The sequence below is a fragment of the Pocillopora verrucosa genome, chromosome 6 (assembly GCF_036669915.1).
Source record: "Pocillopora verrucosa isolate sample1 chromosome 6, ASM3666991v2, whole genome shotgun sequence".
NCBI classification, from domain to species: domain Eukaryota; kingdom Metazoa; phylum Cnidaria; class Anthozoa; order Scleractinia; family Pocilloporidae; genus Pocillopora; species Pocillopora verrucosa.
In genome coordinates this window covers 14,044,245-14,069,003 of record NC_089317.1, presented here as the reverse complement: position 1 = coordinate 14,069,003, position 24,759 = coordinate 14,044,245, and the positions used below count along the sequence as shown (strand labels likewise).

The following is a 24,759-nucleotide window of genomic DNA, read 5'->3' as shown; positions in this document are numbered from 1 at the left end:
AGAAAACATCATGTTGTCTGCCATGTTGAATTAATGACCAAGAGAGACTTGAGAAGTTAAATCACATGACAAAATGATGTAAGTGTATTCAAAAAGTTCCAGATACGAAAAGTTCTCCATCCACACTAATACAAAAAAAGTAGTGTTTTCAAATTGTTCTACTCTAGAGAGCATATTCAAAATGTTCTGTTTTGGCTGATCTCTTTACGTGTATTTGTGTAATGTAGTGTGGACGGAAGGCCTAACCTTATCAATAAAGTTGCATTCTCAAATTTATCCAGCATATTGTGGACAAGGCCTGGGTCCTGATAGTCTGTTTGTATTGTCTTCCACCTGTGTCAAATGGTCACTTAAAGTGGGAGCACTCACGTAAAATTAAAAATATTCTTCTGCCCAAAATTCATCCCATACTTATCTCCTGAAATCAATATTTTAGTAGTATCATTGAGTCAATTTTTGTACATTTTTCAAGTTGACAAACGGAAAATCTTGCCTAAATACCCGGTTATAAGACACAACCTCAACTTTGGGGTTTTTCACTATCTTCACTTTCAAAACAGTAGTGTTTTCAAAGTTCCTAGTAACAGTTGTGTCACCTTTTTTTAACAAAAGGCAAAAAAGTCTCACATTTGCACAAACAAAGTGAAGAAAATCACACCTATAAAAGATATATAGATACTGTAAATACAGTCTGCCTTCTTAGGAAACAATGTTACTTTCTAAAGCTATGAATACTAATTGATCCAGTTTAAGCTTTATAAACATGTCTCAGCTGGTCAAACTCCTAGTTGTAAAACTTCATTCATGGCGATTCAATAAGCATTGCCAAGTTCAAAGCAAAAATCTTGCCTACTAAGTTGCAGTAGGTGCTTGTTGGCAAAAACAATTGCCAACAATCCACCATCATTTGCCCAGCATTGCACTTTGAGCTTTGATCCTTGAAAGGCTGTGTTGTGTTTCAAGTTTAGTCCTTCCTCTCCCTGATCTCTTTCATCTTTTTGCTGGTTGAATCACCTTACATATTGACACAAATAGCTGCATATTCACGTTTGTTACTTAACCTTCTCAACCTAACTCTTTACAAATTGTGTCCACTCTTTGCCTTCTAGCATGATGTGATTGGGTAACAGTTTTCACAAGTATGAAGTGGAAACACGTTTATGTAAACAAACACTGACACCCTGAAAAATTTCTAGTCTTTTTTTCATATAAAGTGTTTTGGCTTGAGTTCAGTTCTTTGAAGAGTTTATTCTTGGCTGATATCCGGTCAATTTTCATGAAATCTGGAGATTATGTCAGAAATATTCTGAACCCCATGCTATCTCAGTGATACCTTAAGCTGGTGCAGGTTAGATTTTATGGGGTTCAGACCATGACAAGCTGAGTTATGAGTACTTTTGTTGCTAACAGTTGCCATGAAGGTTCATCATGTTTTTCACTTCACAACTAATATCTTGGATTAACTTGACATAACAAGTAATTTGAGCTTTCTTGCTGATATTGTTTGTTCAATTGCCATTATTTGTGCCTTCTAATACATTTTTGACAGATGTGAATTTGTATGTCATGTTGTGAAACTATTTTTAATTTTTGTGAATTTTGGCAACATGCTTTTTTTCAGCTGCCACTTATGATGGTGCAATTTAGAACTAATGTGAGTATAAAATTAATTGGTTTGGTATCTTCAGTTTTTGGACATTTTCAGCATTACTTCGTTATTCATAATCTTTGTGATCTATGCTCAATCAAAATATTCATTTTTGTATAAGAAATAGCTTACATTCCAAAGAAGAGAGGATGATACTGTTAGGAAGGGATATGGCTCATGATCCTTGTTGTGCACACTGACAGTCAAAAATTGTAGAAATAACTCTTGATTGCTGTGCCCATTGAAAAAATTATTAAAAGATTAAAATGACATGAGAGGAAATATGTATGATGTCTTTGAGTTTCTAGCATGTTTACAATTTGATTTGCATGCCAGAGTGTGTTGCTGATTCGAATGTTTAGTAACTTATTAACCCTATTACAAATGACAGGATGATGTCTTGTGCACTTGCTGACCATAAAACAAGAAAAACATTATTTGTTATATGAAGGGAGATGCTATAACATTAATAGCACTTTCTATTATCTCTTTTAATTTTAAAAACTAACAAGAAGTGTGTGAGTTGCATTCAGCTTATAAGTTTTGAAGGGTTTTCAATCATACAGTGGATGCAATAATGATAATTGAGTACGAAGAGCATCTAATATCAGCAGTGCTCAATAGTTTCCTGCTAACAGGAACAGAATTAAAAATATTGTCAGCTTTAGAAACTATTTACAGTGACCAATTTACATCATCAACTCAGATGATAGGAAAAAAATTATCTTGATATAGGTAACATAACAGAATGACTAAAATAAGAGGTGTAGTCCTTTAACATACATACATACATACATCTTTATTTAACAGTGCAAGTTATGAAAGTTGGCAAGACTGAGGTTCTGACATGGACCTGCCCGACTACAGCTAATTAAATATTGTCACATTAAAATTACGATAAAAATATAGGTGAGCAAGATGTAAATTTCTTATTAAATTCAATAATTATTTGATAAATTTCAGATCTTGGTCTTGGCACTTCTATATTTAAAGAATTCCTTAAACTGTAATTGGCTTTTGCCTTAGAAATTAGAATATTCAGTTCCTTTGTATTTGAACCATGATAGGATTGGTAGGTCACAACCAGCAGCCTCTTCACATAATACAAATAGATGGGATTCTGTTGTCTCAATTTCTTGATCTCATCAATTGGAGTGGTCATTGGTAGCTTGTAGAAAATCGTTAATGCTCTCATGTAACAGTACAGTGTAATACAATGTTAATAGGACATCACTGTTTTCTTTAGATGGTAATGTTTGATTTAACATCCTTGATCTTAAACAGCCCTCATCCGACACTCCTTAAAGTCTAGTGAGGTCATTACATCTTAAACGTGAAGAGACACTTTTTTTTTTTTAACCAGTTTAGATTTGTTTTCACAAGTGATATTTAATTCTGAAGAATCCAACAATTCCTGTGATGAGTGCCTCATCTAGTAAGATTTAATGACATGGACTGTTAGAAATTTCCTGAATTTCCTCTTGGAAAATATGATGGCGAACTGACTATCATCTTGTGGCACTTTGGCTTAGACATGACACTTTTCATTTGTTTCTTTTTTGGGTAAGGCTGCAGTCACGATACTTCAAGCACAAGATATATCAGCTATTTTTCTTGTTGCAATGTAAACAGTAAAAGTATTTTCTTAACTGAGTGACACCAATAGTGGCCATAATGTACCTTTACCTCTGTGGTTGCAAATAATCTGGCAGCTCAAGAGATTTGGCTACCGGTACGGCTGACATGGTGCAGTTGTAGAAGGATGTGCCCAACATCAACTTGTACTATCAAATGTAACTTGAACTCTTTTAGAACTCTGACATTTGAGAATGTGTATGGTTTCTCAACCTGAACACTGGTAGTGAAATTCTCCCATAGTGTCACTTTAATTGTTCTTGAGGGGTCACCTATGTAGCAGTTAGCTTTTTCCTTCACGCTGTTGGCTGTGTTTACCATTTTAGTGCCTCTTATTTGACTGACCTTTCCTTTCCATGGTGTACTGCAAGTAGTTAGGCACTGATGTTGGTTTCCAATATTGGTTTTGCAGTAAAAGGTCCCTCAGTATCGATAATTTTAATTTTGTTGTCTAAAACTTTGACCCATGATGGTGTCGAGTTTTGAAATTGCGAAGCTTAAGAGGGCTGTCTACCCTAATATTGGTATCCAGCCTACTGTGTTTCTTGGGTGTGAAGCCATTTTGTCCATATTTTACCTGTTAAGATATGCGGCATAAGTTTGTTATAATCCTTGAGTGTTGGAGAAATGAGAAAATACTGCAGCATATGTATCATCACATGGCAAAAGGGAAAGTTTTAATGTAAATTTATCTATTAAAAATGCTTGCTTTCTTTGCCCTTAAGTTAAACAGAAAATATCCCATGGGGTTACTGTCCAACACTAGATAAATAAATAGAAACACTACAGTATGCGATTTACTGAGATATGCAGAAACGGTTTTATGATTGAAATTAAAGTGCTCTGTGAGCAAATTCAGGAATTGACAGATGACTAACGTGATTTTTTGGATTATGTTTAATGTTATCTGGTGTAGGGAATTTTGTGGTTGATTGTTAGGCGGTGTGCGCACTCCGATTGCGTTGCATTGTGGTAGCTTCATTTTCAATATGGCGGTGAAAGCGGCAGAAGTCGGCAAATTTTGACTAAACATTTTGTAAAAGTTAGGCCGCTCCTTTTTCCTTTCACCATAGGTAAATATAACATGATTTATTCTGAATGTGTAAAAGTATTTTTTGTACTTATTTGTCGTGTATTCTGTGGTTCTCAAGGACTAACGCAATCACTGTTTTTTTAGTATGTAATTTGAGACCAGTTTTCGAGAAGATCAAATTTGATGTAAGTCGTAGTTTGGAGCCTTTCAAAGATTTGGATGGCCGCTTTGATCCTTCTTTCACAGCTCTGACCAAATGCTCTCAAACGCTCTCCAACGGTACATATGTTTCGCACATTTTAAGTGCTAGCTAGTGTTTGAGACCGATTATGACAAGGAAAAGGCCTATTGTTGCGTTACACAGCGTTACTATTGTATACTCAATTGTGTCTTAAATCTACTTTCCTAAGAAAAAGCAAATTAACTAATCGCGAGTGTTGTATGATAAATCTACTATCTTATTATTGAATGAAGGACAGTGGAATTAGAGCAAAGAAGTCACTTGACCGCGGATTAATTCTACAATGCACACGGCGACACGCCGGGTAAGCCGGAAAGCAAAATGCAGTCGATCGTGAAAAGGTGTAGATAGGCTTGTGAGACTCCTGCTATTCACTTGCGCTTTTAAATCTTCTGACCTGAAAACTTAGCTGTTATTAAGATATCTTTTAATGACTTTCCTTTGCGATGTGATAATAAGGGTTAGTTTCAAGGTGTAATTTCCCTGTCTGTATGTTCTTGAGGTTTGGCAAAGCCGAATGAGTTTGTGTTACACAAGATAATATTTTCATGTGCGCGCGCTATTTTCTTTGTTTTCAAGTATACTGTCTCTCCCTCTGAAGATAACTCCAGAGATACGGTTTTCAAAACCTTATTCTAAGTATTCTCTATTCTTTTAAGCATATTTGAAAATCTGTATGTTTTTTTATTTAACGTTGAGCGTGACCAATTTGGTCTTGGAAGGCGTAACGCTTCTATCCCGTATTTACGCCTTAAGTGTTTGACATGAAAAATAGTTCGTGTATTAGAAGGTCGCTGTCGCTTTGTAATGAGTTTGCATGTCAAGGGTTGATTCCCTGTTAAATAACTCGCGAATTTGATATTATTCACACAGCCATCGGCTGTGAGTGTAACTGCTGCCAAATGAGTAGATTCTTGGGCAAGGCCGCAGTTTCGATTCTTTCTGAATCTCTTTAGTTGCCTCCTAACAACGAATTTGTCATGGAGGAATAACAGGAGTCGTGCAGGCCTGCAAACACTTAACTTTCGAAGGAATGGCAATAGACAGTGAATCCCCATTACATTCCACCTTTATTCGCGCTATCTTTCTGCCACCAGCGATGTTCACTAGACCGCGATAGGATGCAAATGACTCGCTTTTCGTTTTACGACCATGCTTCACCGCCTGGTTGATTGTCATATTAAGAGTACGAGTAGTAGTTCAGTGTTCGCAAATGTAGCAGAGAAACTAAGTAACGATGGGATAAGAAGGCATTATTATTGAAATGATCATGCTATTACATTTGACAAGGGTGGATGATGTCGTGTGTTTTTAATCATATCATTTTTGTTTCTGGTTCAAAAGAAAAGGTTGGAAGTAAATGTGGGTGAAAAGTGAAATTTACTCTCTATCATTGTAAATATTGGAAAATCAAGGCAGTACTGTCTTAATGAAATCATTAATGGTTCCCTCTTTATCAAATGAGACAAACGGGAACGATTTTTTGAGTGATACAACTAAGCCCGGATTGCCACCGTCATTTTGGATTTCCGCCTGGGTAGATTTTGGTCACGTACTAGGCAACATATAATCAAGAACAAGATAGAATTTTATTTCAGGCCTATTTATCAATTTTGTGGCGTATAACTTTCGCATTTTAGTACGCAATATTTATTTTGAATTTTCAAATTGTCTTGAAACTTAAAAGAAAATTGTTGTTTAAAAGTTCACTGAAAATCGGCAGCCAAAATTATTTGTTTAGGTGTTCTTTGATTTTCGTGTTAACCTGTAATTTCGTCAGTCGCCGGCACCTTTTGTTGCTTCACACAGAAAAACCACACGATACGAAATGTAATGATCGATTTTGTCCCCAGTCTCACGCCATAACAGAAAAAGCTTTTGAACACCTGTAAACTCCAAGCGCTTTGGAATACGTGATATTTTTAATGAATCTTTGGATTGTTTTCAAGTTCAAGGATTGTAAATTATAATGTTATGAACAACGAAGGTTGTTCTCTTATTTCAGTATGAATCCTCGCACGCCTGCCAGTCGCTGGCTCTGCTTGTTGAAACTAAAACGGAAAAAATAAACTCTTTTAAGATTATCATTGGCTTCTTTTTCACCCCACCACTATTCTTAGCAACAAAGGTCGCCATTTCTTTTGTTAATTACTCGCCAAAAACTATCAAATGCACTCAAAAGCCTAAAATCGAAAAAAATTTTACAGGAATCGAGCGAGCGAGTGCCACTCTCCACATCATGTACAACTCGCTCTTGCGCATGCGCGCAATTTACTAATTAAAAATGAGTTTGTTAGACAGGATCTTTGTAAAGTACATGCAGCTACATAGAAAATATACTTGTTGTTGTATTACCTGTCGTTGTTTACAAGATAATGCTTACAATGTCAAACATACGAGTAACTTTACATCACAGTTATACTGTCTGCTGTTCTCTTAGTATTAGATTGGAACTCCTATGGCTGTTTTCAAGTTGGCTTTTCTTTAACTGCTTGTTTGTGGTCAGTCCGTTTTGATCAACAAACTTGGTGAAAAAGGTTTCAGATCTGTTCCTGCATCTTAAATAAAACAATCATGGTCAGTGGCAAAGCGGTGTAATCTAAAAGATTTAGGAATATATCGACATGAACTAATACACATCTTCAGTTTTCAGCTTTTAAGGACCTTAGCACCTTAATTGATATACTGGAGGGCTCTTGGTCTCTATGTTGTATGGTTTGTCTCACTTTCAGAAAATGTTCAGAGGTTCTAGTTGCATGTGAAGACATCAAGCTCTAATGAGTCGATTTCAAGAAATCAACGTACACCTTCTTACAACTTTCAAATCGACTTCCACTACATGCTACAACTTTTGCAAATTCGTTGTTTATCACAGAAGTTTCAGTTCTACGCAAGTAAATTTTATATCTGTAGCTCTGCAAAGTACAATTCCCAAACTGGGCTTTGAATTTGATCATTTCATTTGCTTAAAATCCCTGAATAGCTGGGCTAAATTCTTGCCAATTGGGACCCAAAAGCACTCAATGCTTGCTTGGAAGTGCCGCGTTGTCATCCAGGTGTCTTAATTCAGCTGTTGGCAACAATGACAGCCGTAAGATTCTAAGGCATCTTTTGCAGCCTTTTATTTGGCCAAATTGACTCCAAATTTGAAAACTGCGGCTTACCGAATGACTTGTTTTAAAGAAATTCACTATAAAGGTCGAAAAAAGAGGAGGTTTACTCGCAGGTTCCTTCACTGTCCCAGGTACCACTGTTCCCATGCTTAGCAGTCCCAGGAATTAATTGTGGCGTACCAAATTAAAATGTCAAAACGCATGGTTGAAAACTTAGGGTTTAATGGTTATATTTTGCCCCCGCGTTCAATTGGTCTGGATTACCTCAAAAGGCTTTTTTCTCAACCTATAATTTTTTAATATAGTCAAGGATGGTCATTCCAATTATTTATTTATGTGGTTGCGCATTCCAAACAATTTTCTGCTAACTTGTCATTCTATCCTTGTGTAATATGAAATGTAATATAAACCTGGTAAAAAAGCTTTTGAGTTATACATCATATTTGCATTAAACGACATTTATCCAATTTTCTTTCAGTTCTCCAGAGTGTCGTGATGTTTCGCTCCAGACACAACTCTTCAGAACAAATTTCTTAAATTATCAGGCTCCTCATTCTAACAGAACTCACACTGTCCAAGATGGCGGTTTTGTTTTGTACCGTTGTGTTTAGTGTGTCGTTTCCTCAACAAATTTCTCACTTACCTTCTTCTTCATGCTCAATGCACCTCACACACTTATTGAGAAGAATATGACTTTGAACTGAATCGAGACGTATTCCAGAAGAATAACTTGAAATCCCCCATCTTTTGAGTGAGCAAAGAAGGATTGAAATGGAAACCACTGTGAACAGTATTGCTATCTTTGTCTTTACTGTCAGCCTATAAAGACTGCCTTATGTTATTTAGCAATTTTGAAAGCTGATCTCTCCATTAAAAGTAGCTTTAGTGGATTTCCAATATGCATACTCACCTTTGTAAGTAATAGCAACAATAGTTAGGGACAGCACGCATGAACAAACTCTAAACGTAGCCTAATCTAGCATATTATTGAAGAATTGGGAAGACAAAACGTGTAGATTCTGCTTTAAGAAGTAACGTGTTTGAAAAGAATTATCCACAGATGGTAAAGATGGAGGACAATAAAAATCCAAAACCAGTTCCAATGATTTGATAAAGTTCCCCATTTTTCTCAAAATTTTAGACATGTGACAGTGCATGCTTCATGGTGATACTATTCCTTTAAGTACTCAACCTGTATTATTATGGGGTTACCAAGCCATTCCCTGTGGATGACCACTTATTACAGGTTTGCCTGCAGTTGCTCAGGTTTGCATATCAAAATTTTACCAATATGTATTTCATTAAAAGACATTGCAGGACATCAATTTCAGAATACGGAATTCCCTCAGAGTTTTTAGGTTGATATTAAGGGAGTCTTTGGACCAACATATCTCTTCTTCGGGTGACCACATGCAACAATCATAATGGCTATGCCAATAGAAACAAGAAGATGTCCTATGGAATCTCAGGAGACTTGCAACCAAAACATATTTTGCGCATGGCAGACCTTTAATTGAATTTAGCAGGCCGAAAAGAAAAAGCCAGAAATTCGATTTCAATTTTTTTTAACCTAAAAAGGGGCGTAAGCATTCTGTGATAGAACTTGCTATTGGTTGCTGGTCAGTTGCAAACAGCAAAGAATGCTTAAACCACGAGCCCTTATCTGTTTCAGTTAGAATTTTCAATTGCCTGTCCTCATCAAGCTCCTTTAATTACTTATGACTAGTGCTGGGCTTCTTTTTCACTTTCGTCTTAGTACTCCTCCCCTTTTTATCTTTTCCCACTCACAGTCTAGTCCTTTATGCAGACAGATAGCAAAGATTACCTTGTGCAACTTAAATCAGATGTTTCTGCAATTATAATTCAAGAACCAGGATGTTTTGCTGCAAAGGACATTTAGAGTGGCATTAAAATTGGCTATTCGCACTTTAGCAGCCTAAAGAATTCAATTTGAAAATATATTTCTGTGAGTAACTTAAGGATTTTCACGTGTTACTGAACTCTTCCTTGAAAACTGTGACCTTTTGGGAAAAATAAAGAATTCAGCTAAATTACTAGTCACCTCCCACGAGGAACCATACTGGCATGGAATTCTAGGTTGGTGCACATGGGAGAGTGAGTTGTGTGTATTTCAGGAGCAAAATCTTAAACACCTTACTTACAAGTATTTTGATACACTTTTGTTTGCACACCTGTAACACGTTACCACAACTACTGCATGCTTCAAAACCTCCTTCACTTTCACCAGCAAGCTGGATGAGTTCCTTTATTGTAACTCTTTTGTGTTACTTTTAGGTCCTCCTGTTGTTGAGGTCGTTCCTCCTGCACTATCCACTTTAAGGGGTGTTAAAGCAAGTCTAACCTGTAACGCTGAAGGTTTTCCTTTGCCAAATATTACATGGATAAGGCGTACTTCTTCGGGTGAAAGTGAGATTTCTTCCAACGGTGTCGATGTCCAAATAAACTCCGGTAATGGTTCGTCCCAGTTAATCATTCAGAATACGTCAACCGCAGACTCTGGTTATTATATCTGCCATGCTTCAAACTACGTATCAGATACTGCAAGAGCCTTCATTGGAGTTGTATGTAAGTTACATCTCAACGTGTAGAAACCTCCTATGTAAGCTAAAATAGCCTTGTTAATGCAACCTTAATCAAGAAGCCAGTACTGGGAAATTGTAGTTTTGCTCTCTTGATTACAAGGGTATTTGATGATGATTTAATATCTTTAAATCCTCCTTTTCGTAAAATGGAGAACTTTTGGTTTTGTTGGGCCAATGTCTCTGCATTTTGACATTTTTATCAGTTTGAATGTAAAAGCTAAGTCCTCAAATGTTCTTTCATGTACATTTTACTCTGAACTTATTGAATATATTCTTTGAAGAGGAATGTTAATTGAAAAGAAAAAAAAAAGATAAGAAAAGGAAAAGACCAAAAAAAGTCGACATGGCCAGGGCTCGAACCTTAAACCTTCCAACTAGGGAGAAGTAGGTATAATATATAGATTTAGCCAAGCCTAAAAGCGGAGCTCGCATTTTTTTTTTCCTGCACATCTCAAGGGCACAACGCCTTGCTCGGCCAGGACTAGAACTCGGGTTGTCCGACTCGGAGCCCAGGAAAAGGAGCTTTACTGGCGTTCGGCTGTTAACATGCAGTGGTTCTGGCCATCGAAGTGTCGTTACTAAGCTATAGCGTGAGCCGCCTTCTGATGAGTTTCGCGGGAAAAATGGACTTACAAAAATGGCCAACAAAGCCGTAAGACTTTGCTTTTTAACCGCTGAAAATAGTGACAGTAGCACAGAAATCATAGCTGCCGTGAATATGACGAGAAAACGAGGAATTTTCTAAATGTTAAGGTTGATTACTGGTTTAAAGGAGGAAAAAATCTTATGATAGGACCCTACGTTCATCAACTTTACTTCTGAACGATATATCGCTCAGGTTTGAAATTTGGCAGGGCAAAACTACAAGGGAAAAGGAAACATTTAGCCACAGTGCGCTCTCCAGAATGGAACGGTCCTCAAACAAAGTCATTTTACATGTTAGGTTGTGGAAAATTTAATAACTTTGACCATAAAACAGTTTAAATGGAAAACGAGAGAGTGCACTGCGGTGAAAAATCGTGTTTTTACTTCTACTAACTGCGCTCCAAATCGGACGAGAAAGTACCTTACCAGCTACATCAAATTAGGCCTTTCAAAAACCGGTCTCAAATTACATACTTTTAAAAAAAAAACCAGGGATTCAGAACGAACTGAAATTTCGACAAATACGCATATAACATACTTCTAATGGATTTGGGTAATGCTGATACTAGGGAGGCGTAAGTTTTTGTTCGAAAAACCATGTAACATGTAGTAAAATCTACCGATTAAGTTGTCTCCATGCGCTAGGTTTATTGTGAAGTTGACGTCGCGTAATGGTCTCGACATTTTGAAAACATAACTATAAATCGCCATACCTCAACTAGGCCGTTCCAGTTTTTTGTACGTGTGTTAAGTCTCTTTCTAACGTTTTTCGTGGCTTGGTAATACAAAAGAGCGCTAGAAAAGCTAACTTGAGACAGCATGAGATTGAAATGGCGTATTTGACCATTAAATATTGCGGTACATTAAAGTGCTGAATCACCTACACTGCTTCTTTGTTGTGAGGAATGCGAACGAGTCAGCGTTAATAATCGGCTCAAAACTAAATTTTTTTTTCTGTGACGATGAGTTATACAAATTGGTCCCTTAAGGAGCGATGCACAACCGATGATATTTCCACAGTTTCTACCGGAATTCCCGTGATCACAGGAAAAGATCCTTCAAGGAGTTCGAGAAGAAAAGTTGCAGAGACCTTTGGATTTTTCTCAAACAAACTATCACTTGAACGGGGGATTTCCTCATGTTTTTCATTGCTTATTTCATCCTTACAGAGAGTAACAGCTCGGTAAAAATAATTTCCATCTAAGTGGACAACGACTTCTCTCCTTAAAGGAGATATATTTTCAAACGTCGTACGTTAACAAGTATGAAAACAGGCTGTACATATATAAATATAACTGAAAAGAATTAAATAAGTTTTTTCCTAGCGATTCCTGGTTAACTTTCTAATATTTCGAGACCATTACGCGATGACGATTTCAAAATAAACCTTACGCAAGGAGAGAAGTTTTTCGGTATTTTTTATGACATATTTCGTGGTAATTCCAACAAAAAACTTACACTTCCCTCGAATCAACATATCTTTGTCCATGTACAATAAAACCGCGGCGAAAAAGCCATAATCTCTTGCAAAAATCGCTTTTTTGGACTTCAAAAGAACCTTTCGCCATACGTTCCTTTATAGCGAGTTACAATGTTTGCCCCGTGGCGATCTCAGAACTCTTTGCGCAAACGCAAGGATCCGATTACTGGCAACTCATCCATTGCATTTAACTATGGTAAACGGAAAAAGAGATAGCCTAACTTTACGGAACGTTTAGTCAAAATCTGCCTATTTCTGCCGCTTTCACCGCCATATTGAATATAACGTTACCACAATGCAACGCAATCAGAGTGCGCACCCCGCCTGCTCGTGTCCACAGGTGCACTCATGTGCACAGGTGTACCTGTGCCCTTAGTAGCTTTTGTGTTCATAGAGGCCCTCAGGCTTGTGTCCAAAGGTGCACCTGTGTTCATAAGTGCACTCGTGTCCATAGTTGCATTTGTCTTCAGGTACATTTGTGTCCTTAGGTGTATTTGTGTCCACAGAGACACCCGTGTCCACAGGTGCACCCTTGTCCTTATGTGCACTCTTTTCCATAGGTTCACCTGAGTCCAGTGGTGCACTGTGTCAATGGGTTCACTCGTCTCCGTAGATGCACTCCTGCCCATAGGTGCACTCGTCTCCGTAGATGCACTCCTGCCCTTAGGTGCACTCGTGTCCACCTCTGTATCTGGATGAGCATCTTTACACGGATGCGCATGTGAACATGGATTGCTATTTTATTTTAAGCAATCCTTAAATTGTTTTTGTGTATTTGAAAGAAAAGTGCAGAACATCAAGAGGTACCTCACCCAAAATGTGAGGGTTGATTTGCGAAAAAACGTTTTTGAAAGAGGTTTCTTTACTCTTTTTTAAGATCCAACTTCGTACGAGGATCCTGATTTGTGTCCCATACGTTTTGATGCAACCATTGACGAGTCTGTCCTAATGTGCTGTCCTGTCCATGGGTTTCCACCTCCTCAAGTTAGCTGGGAACTGCCTAATGGAACTCGGCTTGAAAAAGGAAGCACGATGCTGCATGTAACAGTCAAAACTGAGAATGACTTTGGACGCTACAGGTGCATTGCAAGGAGTCTGGAAAAGAATGCCCTTACAGCTGACATCACCATTCGTAAGAGAAGTAAGTACAAACTTAGGATTTAGGTGAAATGTGCATCACTTCCCCTCAGGGAGACATGAACACTAGAGAAAAATCATCTTGAAGTTTGATTGCAATTTCCCTGTCAAGGCGTTGACACCTTCGGCTAGTCCATGTATTTTAAACAATATCCTTGGATTCTGTTCCCATTCATGTACTCGCTGACCAATACACGGCTTTCTTAACATTATTCAATTCCTCGTGGCTCAATTTCAGTTTTGTCTTGAGCATAGGAATGAGTTCCTATTTGATTAGATCTCATAAGAAGTTTTTGAGTATCGTTCACGGTTGGTTCTTCTCTTTATCAGTGATCCTGTAGTTTAGAGCAGATGTACGAATTGGCCGTTTCTTTATTTCAGTCTTTTTTAAATTTTTTAATTGCAAAAGAAAAAGTATGCCTGAAATTTTTTGCTTTCGACGCAGAAGAACGCAGTTCATAATCTTGAGTGTCCTGTGCTTTCAAGAGTGATTTTTTAAAATTTTTTCGTCGATCGTCTGTAGTTTCTGCGCCGTTTTGAATGACGTCATACGTCATATGCGCAGACTAACAGGTGTGACAGCAATAGATGAGCTTCACCATTTTCCACACCAATAATTCTGCGGGAAAAGAACAAAAGACATCTATCTTCCTTACTTGACAACCCGAACATCCCGATTATTTGTTGCCACTCTACCTGAAAACATCCATTACTACCAAAACAGTAAAGAAAATGAGGCACTTTAAATTATCATAATGCTCCCTTGAACATTTTTTACACGTCTTATTTTCCATTTCTCACCAGACAACTAGTATAGTTCTTTTCAAAGTGCCTTGTTACGTTGTAATAGATGCATTTATGCTAGAGACGTTAAAGTTGTCTAAGACGTTAAAGTCGTCTCGAGACGACTTAAACGTCTTAGACAACTTTAACGTCTCTAGCATAAAAACGGCCAATCTAACCGACAGAGAGAGCGCTATTCTTCTATAAACTTAGCTAGTTTATTAAACGACTTGTAGTTTTCTTTTTTAAGGGCGGCTCCAATCGACAATACAGTAAATATCCTCAATAAACATACTTAAGCCCACCACGGTCTATATCTGAGCACACCACTGACACAAACTCGCAGTTTTTTCCAAAGTACCTTTAAATGAACAAACTCTAGAGTAGCTTTCTCTCGGTATAGCTTTTCAAACAGTCGGTCACTCCTGACAGCAGCAATTAACTATTGCTGCACGACTGAGTCCTTTTATAAATTTACAAAGTATTCTAGAACATTCCGGAAGCTTACAACACAGCTATTTTGGTAGTAGTACATCATAAATACGTGACCTATTACAACGTTCTAGAAGGTTCCATGTTATGCAAGTCGGCATGACTAACCATTCCAGAAATTTCTAGATATTTTAGAGATATTGGTGTTGTTGCGACCGGAGCATCCGCGTAGCCAGCACGCATATTCTCGACGCATTTCCCCATTTTATGTATTCTTCGTTCGATACGAAATCATAAATGTTTGCTGAGTCACGCCGTGGAGAGTCGTCGAGCTCAGTTATGAGTTATTGATGTTCTCATCCGAAAGTCCGCATTAGTGACAGTGAACGAGAACTTTAATAAGTTCTTTAACTATTTTACCTTGAACAGCTGAAAAACCGTTCAAATACTTGATTCCTGAATAAATACATGCAAACTGCAGTGTTCATACTCCCGCTATTGGAAACTCTTAAACGGATTATGAAAACGACGTCGCTTAATGCACGAAAGCCGGGCACGGTCTTAAGTAGACTGATTACCTAGCATTTAGTCTCAGAAGTCTTTTTGACAGTATTAGACGTATATTTCGTAGTGTTCAGTGATTCCAGAATTATGCTGGCTTTCTAGTTAACGAAATATCTCCTCTTGGGCAAACTATAAAATCGCTATATTCTTGACGCTTAAAAGAGTTTGAACCAAGACCTTTTTCACTAGCCCAGAATAAGTCATCCAATTCAAAACCAAACTGATTTCCAGAATCACTAACATTGAATGTACTCGTTATTTTCGTATGAGGCGATTATCTCTGATTAAAAAGAACTTAGGCTGTTTGAGACACTGCCTGGCAGCCTGATCACAAGAACCTTCCGATTTTTTCACAACTTTTTGGTTGTATCATTTATACACGTAATGGTCTTTGTCACCATATCGTTGTTTCCCAGTGTTGCTTTTACTACATTCCTTAAATCTTCTTACTCGTTTCGATTATTTGTCCGTCCATGTATTTCGACAGAATATATGAGCTTTAGATTGATGTTTATCACGATTTTCTACCTCTCCTACCCCTACATCGCTTTGCATTTTTAATTTGCCATGACGTCAAAAAACGTTCCATAACGTTTATCTTCCTCATTAGTTTCAGAAACTTACGAAATTGACAAGAAGATTATTCTGAAAGATGGCGACAAACTTGCCTGGGAAAAAGTACCAGGAGCAAGTTACTATCTCCTCATATTATCCGAGACCGACTTCTTGAAGGAGAATTCTCTTCTCGGTTGGAATACCAGTACTTCTGTGGAGATTCCTTACAGCAGTCTAACCTTTAAGAGTAATATCAAGGAGAGACCACGTGAAGTAGATACTAAGGTCGAAGTCTGGGCTTTCCGCAACTCAAGAATTATTGGGAATGGAACGCGCTATACTAATGTGGGTATGTATGAAAACTACACCAGTTTTTTTTATCAAAAAAGAAAATATAATCTTTGTTTTACCGGGGAAAAAAAATTATGTTTATACTTAACCTCGATCCATTATTGCCACGGATGTCTTAGAGGTTACAAAAGTCAACTGCACTTAGTGTTAGAGGTGTGCAGAGATTTTCCTGTGTCAGCTTTATCGGGCGGGCGGTAATCGTTAATCGTCCTGAGGGTGATTCGTATTGCGTGTATATGTATATTTTTTAGTCAGTCATAGAGGCAATAATGGCAGCAGAAGGCTGGAGAGAAAAAGTTTGTACCAAGGAGGCGGTCGACGATCAAAAATAAGGAGAGGGTTGGGGGTGACGGCAACCCCATAGTTCCACAACAAGGGAGATGAAGAAAAATTAACAGGACACAATTCTGCTGTTGAAGCGAATACTTCTTACGAAGCGGAAACCTCTTCCGAGGTGAAAATAAGCCTCTCGTTCCAAAGATGGAATGTCATCATTATCACTCGATGAATCGTACTCTAATATTCCATCTCCCTTTTCGTCTTGTTTCACGCTGTTTTCTTGTTGCTCCTCGATGTCATAGCGTTCGAGGCTGACTGGTTTGTCCGGATAAATTTCTCTTTGAATGAGGTACAACGGGGGAGTTCCAGCTCTTGCCATCGTTGTTTCCTGTCTGATAGAGTACTCACACACTGCTTCAACAAATGTTTACGCCCAGTCCCTCATCTTCTGTATGCTCTGTGGTACTATCAGTACAGGTGGTAACGGTTGAATTACTGGTATGGCCGACAGAATCTTGGCACGTTCAGGTACAGGATACCAAGAATTTGGATTTGTGAAATAGTACGCTGCCGAATGGGTTGCCCTCTTTAAGCCTTCTTTGGCTGAATTTCCAAAGTTTATTGGGAAATTAACACCGTCAAAAGGTTATCTTTGTGATGCAAAAAGATAAACTGAATATTGTTCGCGTCTAGTGTCATGCAACTCAGCAGGTTAAGAGCGTCATACGGGTATAATTCTGAGAATAGCTGTTGGTGGGGCTTCAAGGCCGTTAAGTATTTCAACTGACACAGCAGTCTCAGATGCCTCGCTACCCTGTAAGCCATTGAGGACTTTTGGTAAATTGGCAACTTCGCTTCTGATATAATTTTCATTCCCGCGCAATAACTGAAGAGTGTCGCTGACGGGCCCGACTGCTGCCTGTTCGCCTGGTGCTTTTCATGGATTGAGAATATCAATTTCTTAATAAATTCTCGTGAACGGAAATCCCGGTTCTCGGTTCTTTTAAATGATCATTTCCCGAATCCCTTCCTCAAAATCGTCCTTTCCCGTGTCCCGTTCATAATAGCAATCCCGCTTCTCGCTCCCTCCTCCCTTAAAATTCCCGGATCCCGGCCTTTAAGTAAACCCAATCTCGGATCCTGAAAAACCTATTGGGGACCCTCTGATATTTCAGGTGTTGGTTCTTATGAAAGAAATGATGACTGGAAACCTTCGAGCGTAGTTGTCGTCTGTCCGCTTCAACGTATTGTTTATGGTCAACTGGAATAAGCATCTTCGATCGGATTAACGGTAGCAACGCTCACGGATTGTCATTTGGAGTATATAGAGTGCGGCAAATTTCAACTCGTATTTGCGTCAGCAGAGAACGATTACGTGACGCCATTTTTCCGTTGATGAAAAAAACAGCCACACGGTTTCGCCAAAGTGTGCCGGTTTGCATCAAACAAAATATGGCGGGTGAACAGTCGAGGGGAGTTGTTTGGTTCTTCAAAATATCGTTTACGATCAAATGAAAGCTCATGATCGCGGAGGAGGTTTTGTCGAAGCCATTTCTTTTCTGGCTGAAAAAGAAACTGCTTCGCCGTTTCACTCATCGGCTCTACGTGTGTTTGTTTTTGTCGGAATACAGTGCTTCCGGTTTTTAATTTAACTCGTTTTGATTGGTTACCTAACATTTCCATAAATGCAGTGACGCGCAACTAATCAGGGGGTGTTTTGCTTTTCAACAGCCTCTTCGCGCAGGCTTCTACTCGCCCTTCCCCCGCCCCCTACCCGCACTGTCCACTCTAACTTTAAATCTAACATGGCCGGTCGAATAAACGATCGCAATCTTATGACGTTAGCTCGCATCCATGCGACGCCTGCACTGCAGGGTAAAGCAGAAATTGATGTCAATATTCGCTCACTCAAGAACAAATTTGAACAGAATGCATGAGTTGGGCGCCACTATAACTTGATCCAGTGTAAAAAACTTACGTTTTAAGTTTCAACTCGTTGAAACTGCGTTTGTAGAGGGAAGCAGTGACTAGTGTGACGATGAGTTTGGATTGTACTGAGACGGAAGGGAACGGAATGTACGATGCTGTTCTACCAAATTGGGGGACTAACTCTGAGCATTCGCTTGATTAACGGAAGGGCTGAAATCAGTCACTAAGTTCTTTATAACGGGGATCTGCGGCAATTGGACTTTAAACAATCCAGGAGGGGCTGCGCAGTGCAATTTCCCCCAACGCTAGTTAGTTCGTGTTATATGATAGACATATGTAAGTGTGTCGAAAGTTATCGTGCGATTCGTGTTTTTTGGCGAAACTGGGTATCCTTTCACGGCAGTCTTGGTTATGGAAAGATTTCACCCAAGTTAAAGCGCACTTGTTTCAGCGAATGTTCTCAGTAAGAAATTTTTTCCCATTTATCAATAACATAGTTAAGAAAAAAGGTTATGATTTCCCCTACCCCCCGCGAAATGATGAAAATGTTGTTTTTTTCCAGTGTTCCAGATTTGAACATACATTTAACCTTCTATTTTTAGCGTAAAAAGCTGTTGAGCCTTGTAAAAAAAGGGCAACATTTCAATTATTGGACGGGGCAAAAGCAACATTTATTATCGCGCTTCAATAGAAGAAATACCCGAAGTCTTGACCTCAGAAGTTTCCTCCATTTTCTACATCAGTTTCCTCTCCTTCAAGCATATTGTTTTGAGGGAAACTGTCTTGCCGCCTACTACTGCGTATACGATATTCTCCTAGATCTCAAAAGATAATCGCATAGTCTGCGTTATGAAGGATATAAAACGCTGTGCACGGACTAGAACAAAATCTCTCAGGGAATTACTCCAGTTGATAAACAGACAAAAGAAGCTTCTTTTTTTTTTTCGGAGAAAGGGAATGTATATTTACCAGATTTCTTTCTTTTTCCGCAGTAATCCGTGCCGGTGCAACAACTTCTACAGTTTCCTTGATGACACTCTTGTTATCGTTTGTGATTTACAACCAACAATAGTCGGTAAGTCTATTTTCTTTTACTTTTAAGTAAATTCTACCGTTGTCATTCTTTTCCGCAATTTTGGAGGGTTTTATTCATGGTGTTCTTTCCTTGATTTTCCTTATGTTTTTGCGTCTTGGATTTTGTCGCGTATAAAGATGGCATAAAGTTTAGTCTGAAAAACTTGGACTCTTATAAGTTGAGTAAAGATAGCCAGAAGTAGTCTCATATTGCACATTTTACTTGATATCACAACTGGTATTTACAGGGTCCATTAAGGGTCTATTTTCCACGTTTCAGAGCCCATATCTTTTGAGATCCTAAAAAAAAAAAGACTCCTCATGAAACAAGCTGTATTTATTAAGAAAAAAATAAATTCTTTGAAATTTGCGGGAAAGGTCATTTCGAAACGGGGAAAGCGAATTTACAATAGTTAAGCGAAATCCAAAAATTCATCGGGAAAAACAGAAGGAAAAGTGGGCAAAGCAAGTTAGAGAAAAAGAAACACTTACCTTTACGATTTCTTCGGCTCGGGCTCTCTCGCGCCTTTTGGCCGTGTGATGAAGACTCATGTTTCTCAACATCTTGCGAAATATGTTATAAATTCCCTTTTGATGTGCAGTGCAAGACGTGATTTAAACAAAATATGCAAATCGAAATCCTGGATGAACTCGCGGACGAAAGCCCGTAGAAATGTCAGCACTCTGCACGAGGCTTTTCCAGTTATGACACAGGTTCCCAAAACATTTCAGCCATATCAGCGTTCTTTTTAATATTCTGCAATTTTTCGCGGCAAATTAAACATAACTGCTTTCTTTAACTAAAGAGTAAAAAAACGAAATTTTTAAAATTTTGACCAGATTTTATTGACAGTAACCTTGATGTATCAACTTCCCGCAATTCTAGTCTAGGTTTAGTTAGTTAGGTTATGTGTTTATTGAAAAAAAAAGTGCAACTTGCAGCTGGAGGGCTGAATTGCGTATACACAAATTAATAATTTTAAATAAAATTAATAAATATATAAATTGAATAATACAAAATTAGATTTAATCTATGTGATCTAAATATGTGTTATAAAAAAGGGCATTATATCGCTAAGTCTATTTGAAAATATAGTTCATAATTTATATATCAGGATTCGTTATAAACTGTAACTCAAGACGGTATAAAGGTGTTCGTAAATCTACAAGTCTTTGCTCTTAGGGGGACAAAGACTCGAGTTTGTCGAAGATTATATCTTGGGCTATGTCTTTCTGGTAGAAGATGTCCAAGGTTGTGACTGGGTGTAGTAACAATGTCATTGAATAGTTTGTCACATGCTTTTAAACGCCAGTCGCTTAGCTTTAGTTAGTTAGGTTATGTGTTTATTGAAAAAAAAAGTGCAACTTGCAGCTGGAGGGCTGAATTGCGTATACACAAATTAATAATTTTAAATAAAATTAATAAATATATAAATTGAATAATACAAAATTAGATTTAATCTATGTGATCTAAATATGTGTTATAAAAAAGGGCATTATATCGCTAAGTCTATTTGAAAATATAGTTCATAATTTATATATCAGGATTCGTTATAAACTGTAACTCAAGACGGTATAAAGGTGTTCGTAAATCTACAAGTCTTTGCTCCTAGGGGGACAAAGACTCGAGTTTGTCGAAGATTATATCTTGGGCTATGTCTTTCTGGTAGAAGATGTCCAAGGTTGTGACTGGGTGTAGTAACAATGTCATTGAATAGTTTGTCACATGCTTTTAAACGCCAGTCGCTTAGCTTTAAAATTCTACTAAGGTCTAAGCTGACCGCGTAGTTGATGTTGGGGTAGATGATTGCCAGAACACGCTTTTGAACCTGTCCTATGGCATCTGATAAGTAGGTAGTGCGAAATGGAAAGCCTGACAGCTGTACTCCAAAACAGGTCTTACGCAGGTCACATAAAAGGTAATAATGTCTTGTTCAGGGTCTTTGGCGCGTTTTAACTGGACGATAAAACATAAACGTTTATTAGCTTTCTTGATAATATTGGCCACGTAGTCATTCCACTTCAGGTCGTTGCTAACGGTTAGTTATAGTAGTCTAGCATTCGACTGACCAGAGTCGCTATTTAAGCTTGGGAAATTGTTCGCAGTTTTTTAAAAAGAGGTCACGAATTATTTGCACTTAGCAGCATTTAGCTGTAGTCTGTTAGTGGTTGACCAAGTTCGGACGCTGTCAAGGGCATCATTTATCATGAGTAGGAAAAGCCACGGTCCTAACTTTGTCCCCTGCGGCACATCAGACGAGATATCGGCCCATTCGGAGAGACAGTCTCTAGCTAGCTTTGCTCGCTGTTGTCTGTTAATGAGAAAGGCGATCACCCAGCGCTTGACAAAGGGAGGCATGGATAAGAGAGAGACCTTCTTAGCTAGGATATGATGGTCTACGAGGTCGAAAGCCTTGCGGTAATCAAATAGGGAAACTCTGACTACGCTTCCTTTCCCGTCGGTTGCCTCGGCCCAAGAATGCATCATCGAGATTAGCGCATGGGTTGCGGATGAACGAGGGATACCGCCAAACTGAGATGGATCGATTAGCTTCAAAACAGCAGGGGCAATGTGTTTTTCAACTACGAATTCCTCAGCCAGTAAATAAACAGGGGTAAGCGAAATTGGTCTTAATTGCTTGCTGTGGTTGGAAGCCGGTTTCTCCTTGGGAATTGGTGTTATGTCGGCTTGTTTCCATGCTCGGGGTAGCTTCTGTTCTTTATGCGATGCATTGAGTTGGTGCGTGATAGGAAGTGCGAGAACTTCAGCGTAGTCTCTCAGGATCCAATTGCCAATGCCATTAGGGCCTGGTGCTTTAGACGGGTTGAGGTTTTTTTTAACTTCTTTAACACAGAGTCAGTGTCAGCCAAGTTGGTGTTAAGATTTGGGTACTCATGGATTTCATCGAGAAGGAAAACGTTTGATGTATTCAGTGGGTTGTAGGCTCTCATTGATTCGACCAGACTGTTGTCAATTAAATCTGCAAAGTCTTTAGGTGACAGATCTTAGGTGTTGTCTATAAATTCTTTATGAAAGGACGTGCGTGGGCTGACCACGCTTTACACCACCTTTAGATATTAACACAGATTATTAAAATCGAAGTCGAGCTACCATAGAACAAGAATAATTTTCAAGCTGATACAATCAGAGCCCTTTTTCATCGGTTCTGGCCCATGTGAAAGAACTGGCTCTTGCTGATGTACAAGTTACGCTTTCTCAAATTTATTATTTATTAAGTGACCATCGCATGTAATAGGCGCCTCTTAAACTGCGGATAAGGAGCAGTTGCCTGACTGGAAAATTGACTGCTCACACTCGGAGGACAGGCCTGATTCGGCCTGAGCCAGTGTGTTCAGATTGAGAACTGATCAGTTCCAGTTTGATCACACGGTCCGTTTGGCCATTTCTGACCACAATTAATGGAAGTAATTACTTTTTTCAAAGATGTAGTCTGGAATAGTGATATACAACTCACATACAGTTTCTACTTATTTATGGCGTCAACGTAGCTAAGCACCGAAAAAAAAAGGACCCAACTTTTAATTTTAGCTATATAAACTCCTTTTGCTAACCATTATTCTAAGGTTGCACAATTAGCGTTAAGAGAACAACCCAAACGCTAACTGATCTGCATATCGAGGCCCAGTTTTTCGAAGTCCGATTGGCGCTAACCCAGGATTAAATTTTAATCCGTGTTTCGTTATTTACATTCGTAAAATCCAGCCCAAATTACTACTTACTACATTAAGGTTAGAAACATGTTTGGGGTGAAAGATTAGGGTGAAACCTCTCGCCTCATTGATACATGCATCCGTGAGTTCCTTGTGTCAGACAAGGCCAAGAAAAATTTTAGGCCCTCTGAATCACCCAATCCTGTCATGACTCTCGCTCTGCAAAATCTTTCACGATTTTGGATTCTGCCGCCTCAATTTTTCAAGTAAAGACGAAAGGGGCCTCCTATATTTTATTTTGTGATATTTGAAAAATCACCGGTAAATGGAAGCTTGTAATAACTTGTACTTAACTTTGTATCTTTACTTTACTTAACTGTCACCTCGAGGATTTTTGGCGTAAGTTTGTTTTAAACCTTTGTGACGATAGGTTTTCGCACACTCTAATTGGAATTTTCGGAAAACGTACAAACGGGGGGGAATAGCTCGGTAGAGACCACTCGGCTTGCGAGAACGGAAACTCATCACGATTTCCTGGTAGACGGAGATCTACTTCTAGTGAGCTTGTACGGACGTCAAGGATGAAACAGCGTTTTGGTTCCACAGTACTTTTATTCGTTGAGCGCTCTAACACACAACATGCTAGAGTCAAAACTAAAACTGTAATCATCAAAGCTGTACAAGGTACTTGCTTAAGAACTAACTGGTGTGAGGTGCTATTGTTACACAAATCGCAATATTTGAATAAGGACACAAAGGAGCGGAAAAAAGTCTCTTTGAAGTTAAACGAAAACTACTTAAATATTCCATCTGTTTCTACGACGAAAATAATCTCAAAATTAGAAGACGGATACAATAAACTCGAGGCCATTAAAATAGGAAACTTAGGTGCGAGTTCACAGCTCTGGTATAGAAAATAATACATATCTTGATTGCAGCAGCGCAGCTTAGGAAATAAAAACGGAAAAGCAATTAAAAGTTTCTGCTTATCTATGCAAGGTTGGTGTGGAAACTATCGTATGAAAGGAAATTAAGGTTACGAGTATAAACTCAGCTGCCAACTACCATGAAAACCAATTTTTCCAGAAAGACCATTAACACTTATATTTACCTAAAAAAACCAGTAATTAATAACAAAAGTGCCGACAAGCAGGTGCAAATGATGAAAGCGAGTAACAACAACAATCTATTCCAAAAGCTACTGTGATTTTTATACATTTTATTTAACGTACTAGAAGGAAAACCCGAATGAACCCAATATTTTAAATGCGAAAGTACACGAATATATATATATGGAAGATTAGCGAATATATTTGCCCAAAAAAACCATGAAAACCCTAAATATAATATTTTATGATATACATTATCAATTCAATTGCTCTGGTTATAATTTTACAATAATAGCAACAATTTGAATAGAACAACCCGTTCATCATCCTTTCCCGCTTAACCGGTCGAGTGAAAGAACGAACAGAACACAAGAGCTAGGTCGAAACCGGAAAAATAAACTTGAACTGCGCGGCCATAAAATACTGAAAACTTGTCCAAACCAAAACACATAATTTTCCCCCTAACACCTTATTCT

General features: G+C 38.3%; 1 protein-coding gene across 3 annotated transcripts in view; it reads left to right on the top strand.

The window, feature by feature from the left end:
• The window catches only part of LOC131787147 (roundabout homolog 3), a 31,129-nt gene that overhangs the window by 3,922 nt on the left and 2,448 nt on the right, over window positions 1-24,759 (top strand). For all 3 annotated transcript variants that reach the window (XM_066168614.1, XM_066168616.1, XM_066168617.1), the window contains exons 3-6: window positions 9,966-10,256; window positions 13,276-13,539; window positions 15,925-16,218; window positions 19,421-19,503. In XM_066168614.1, coding sequence (XP_066024711.1) covers window positions 9,966-10,256; window positions 13,276-13,539; window positions 15,925-16,218; window positions 19,421-19,500 — 929 coding nt within the window. In that variant the 3' untranslated portion in view covers window positions 19,501-19,503. The remainder of the gene's footprint in view (window positions 1-9,965; window positions 10,257-13,275; window positions 13,540-15,924; window positions 16,219-19,420; window positions 19,504-24,759) is intronic.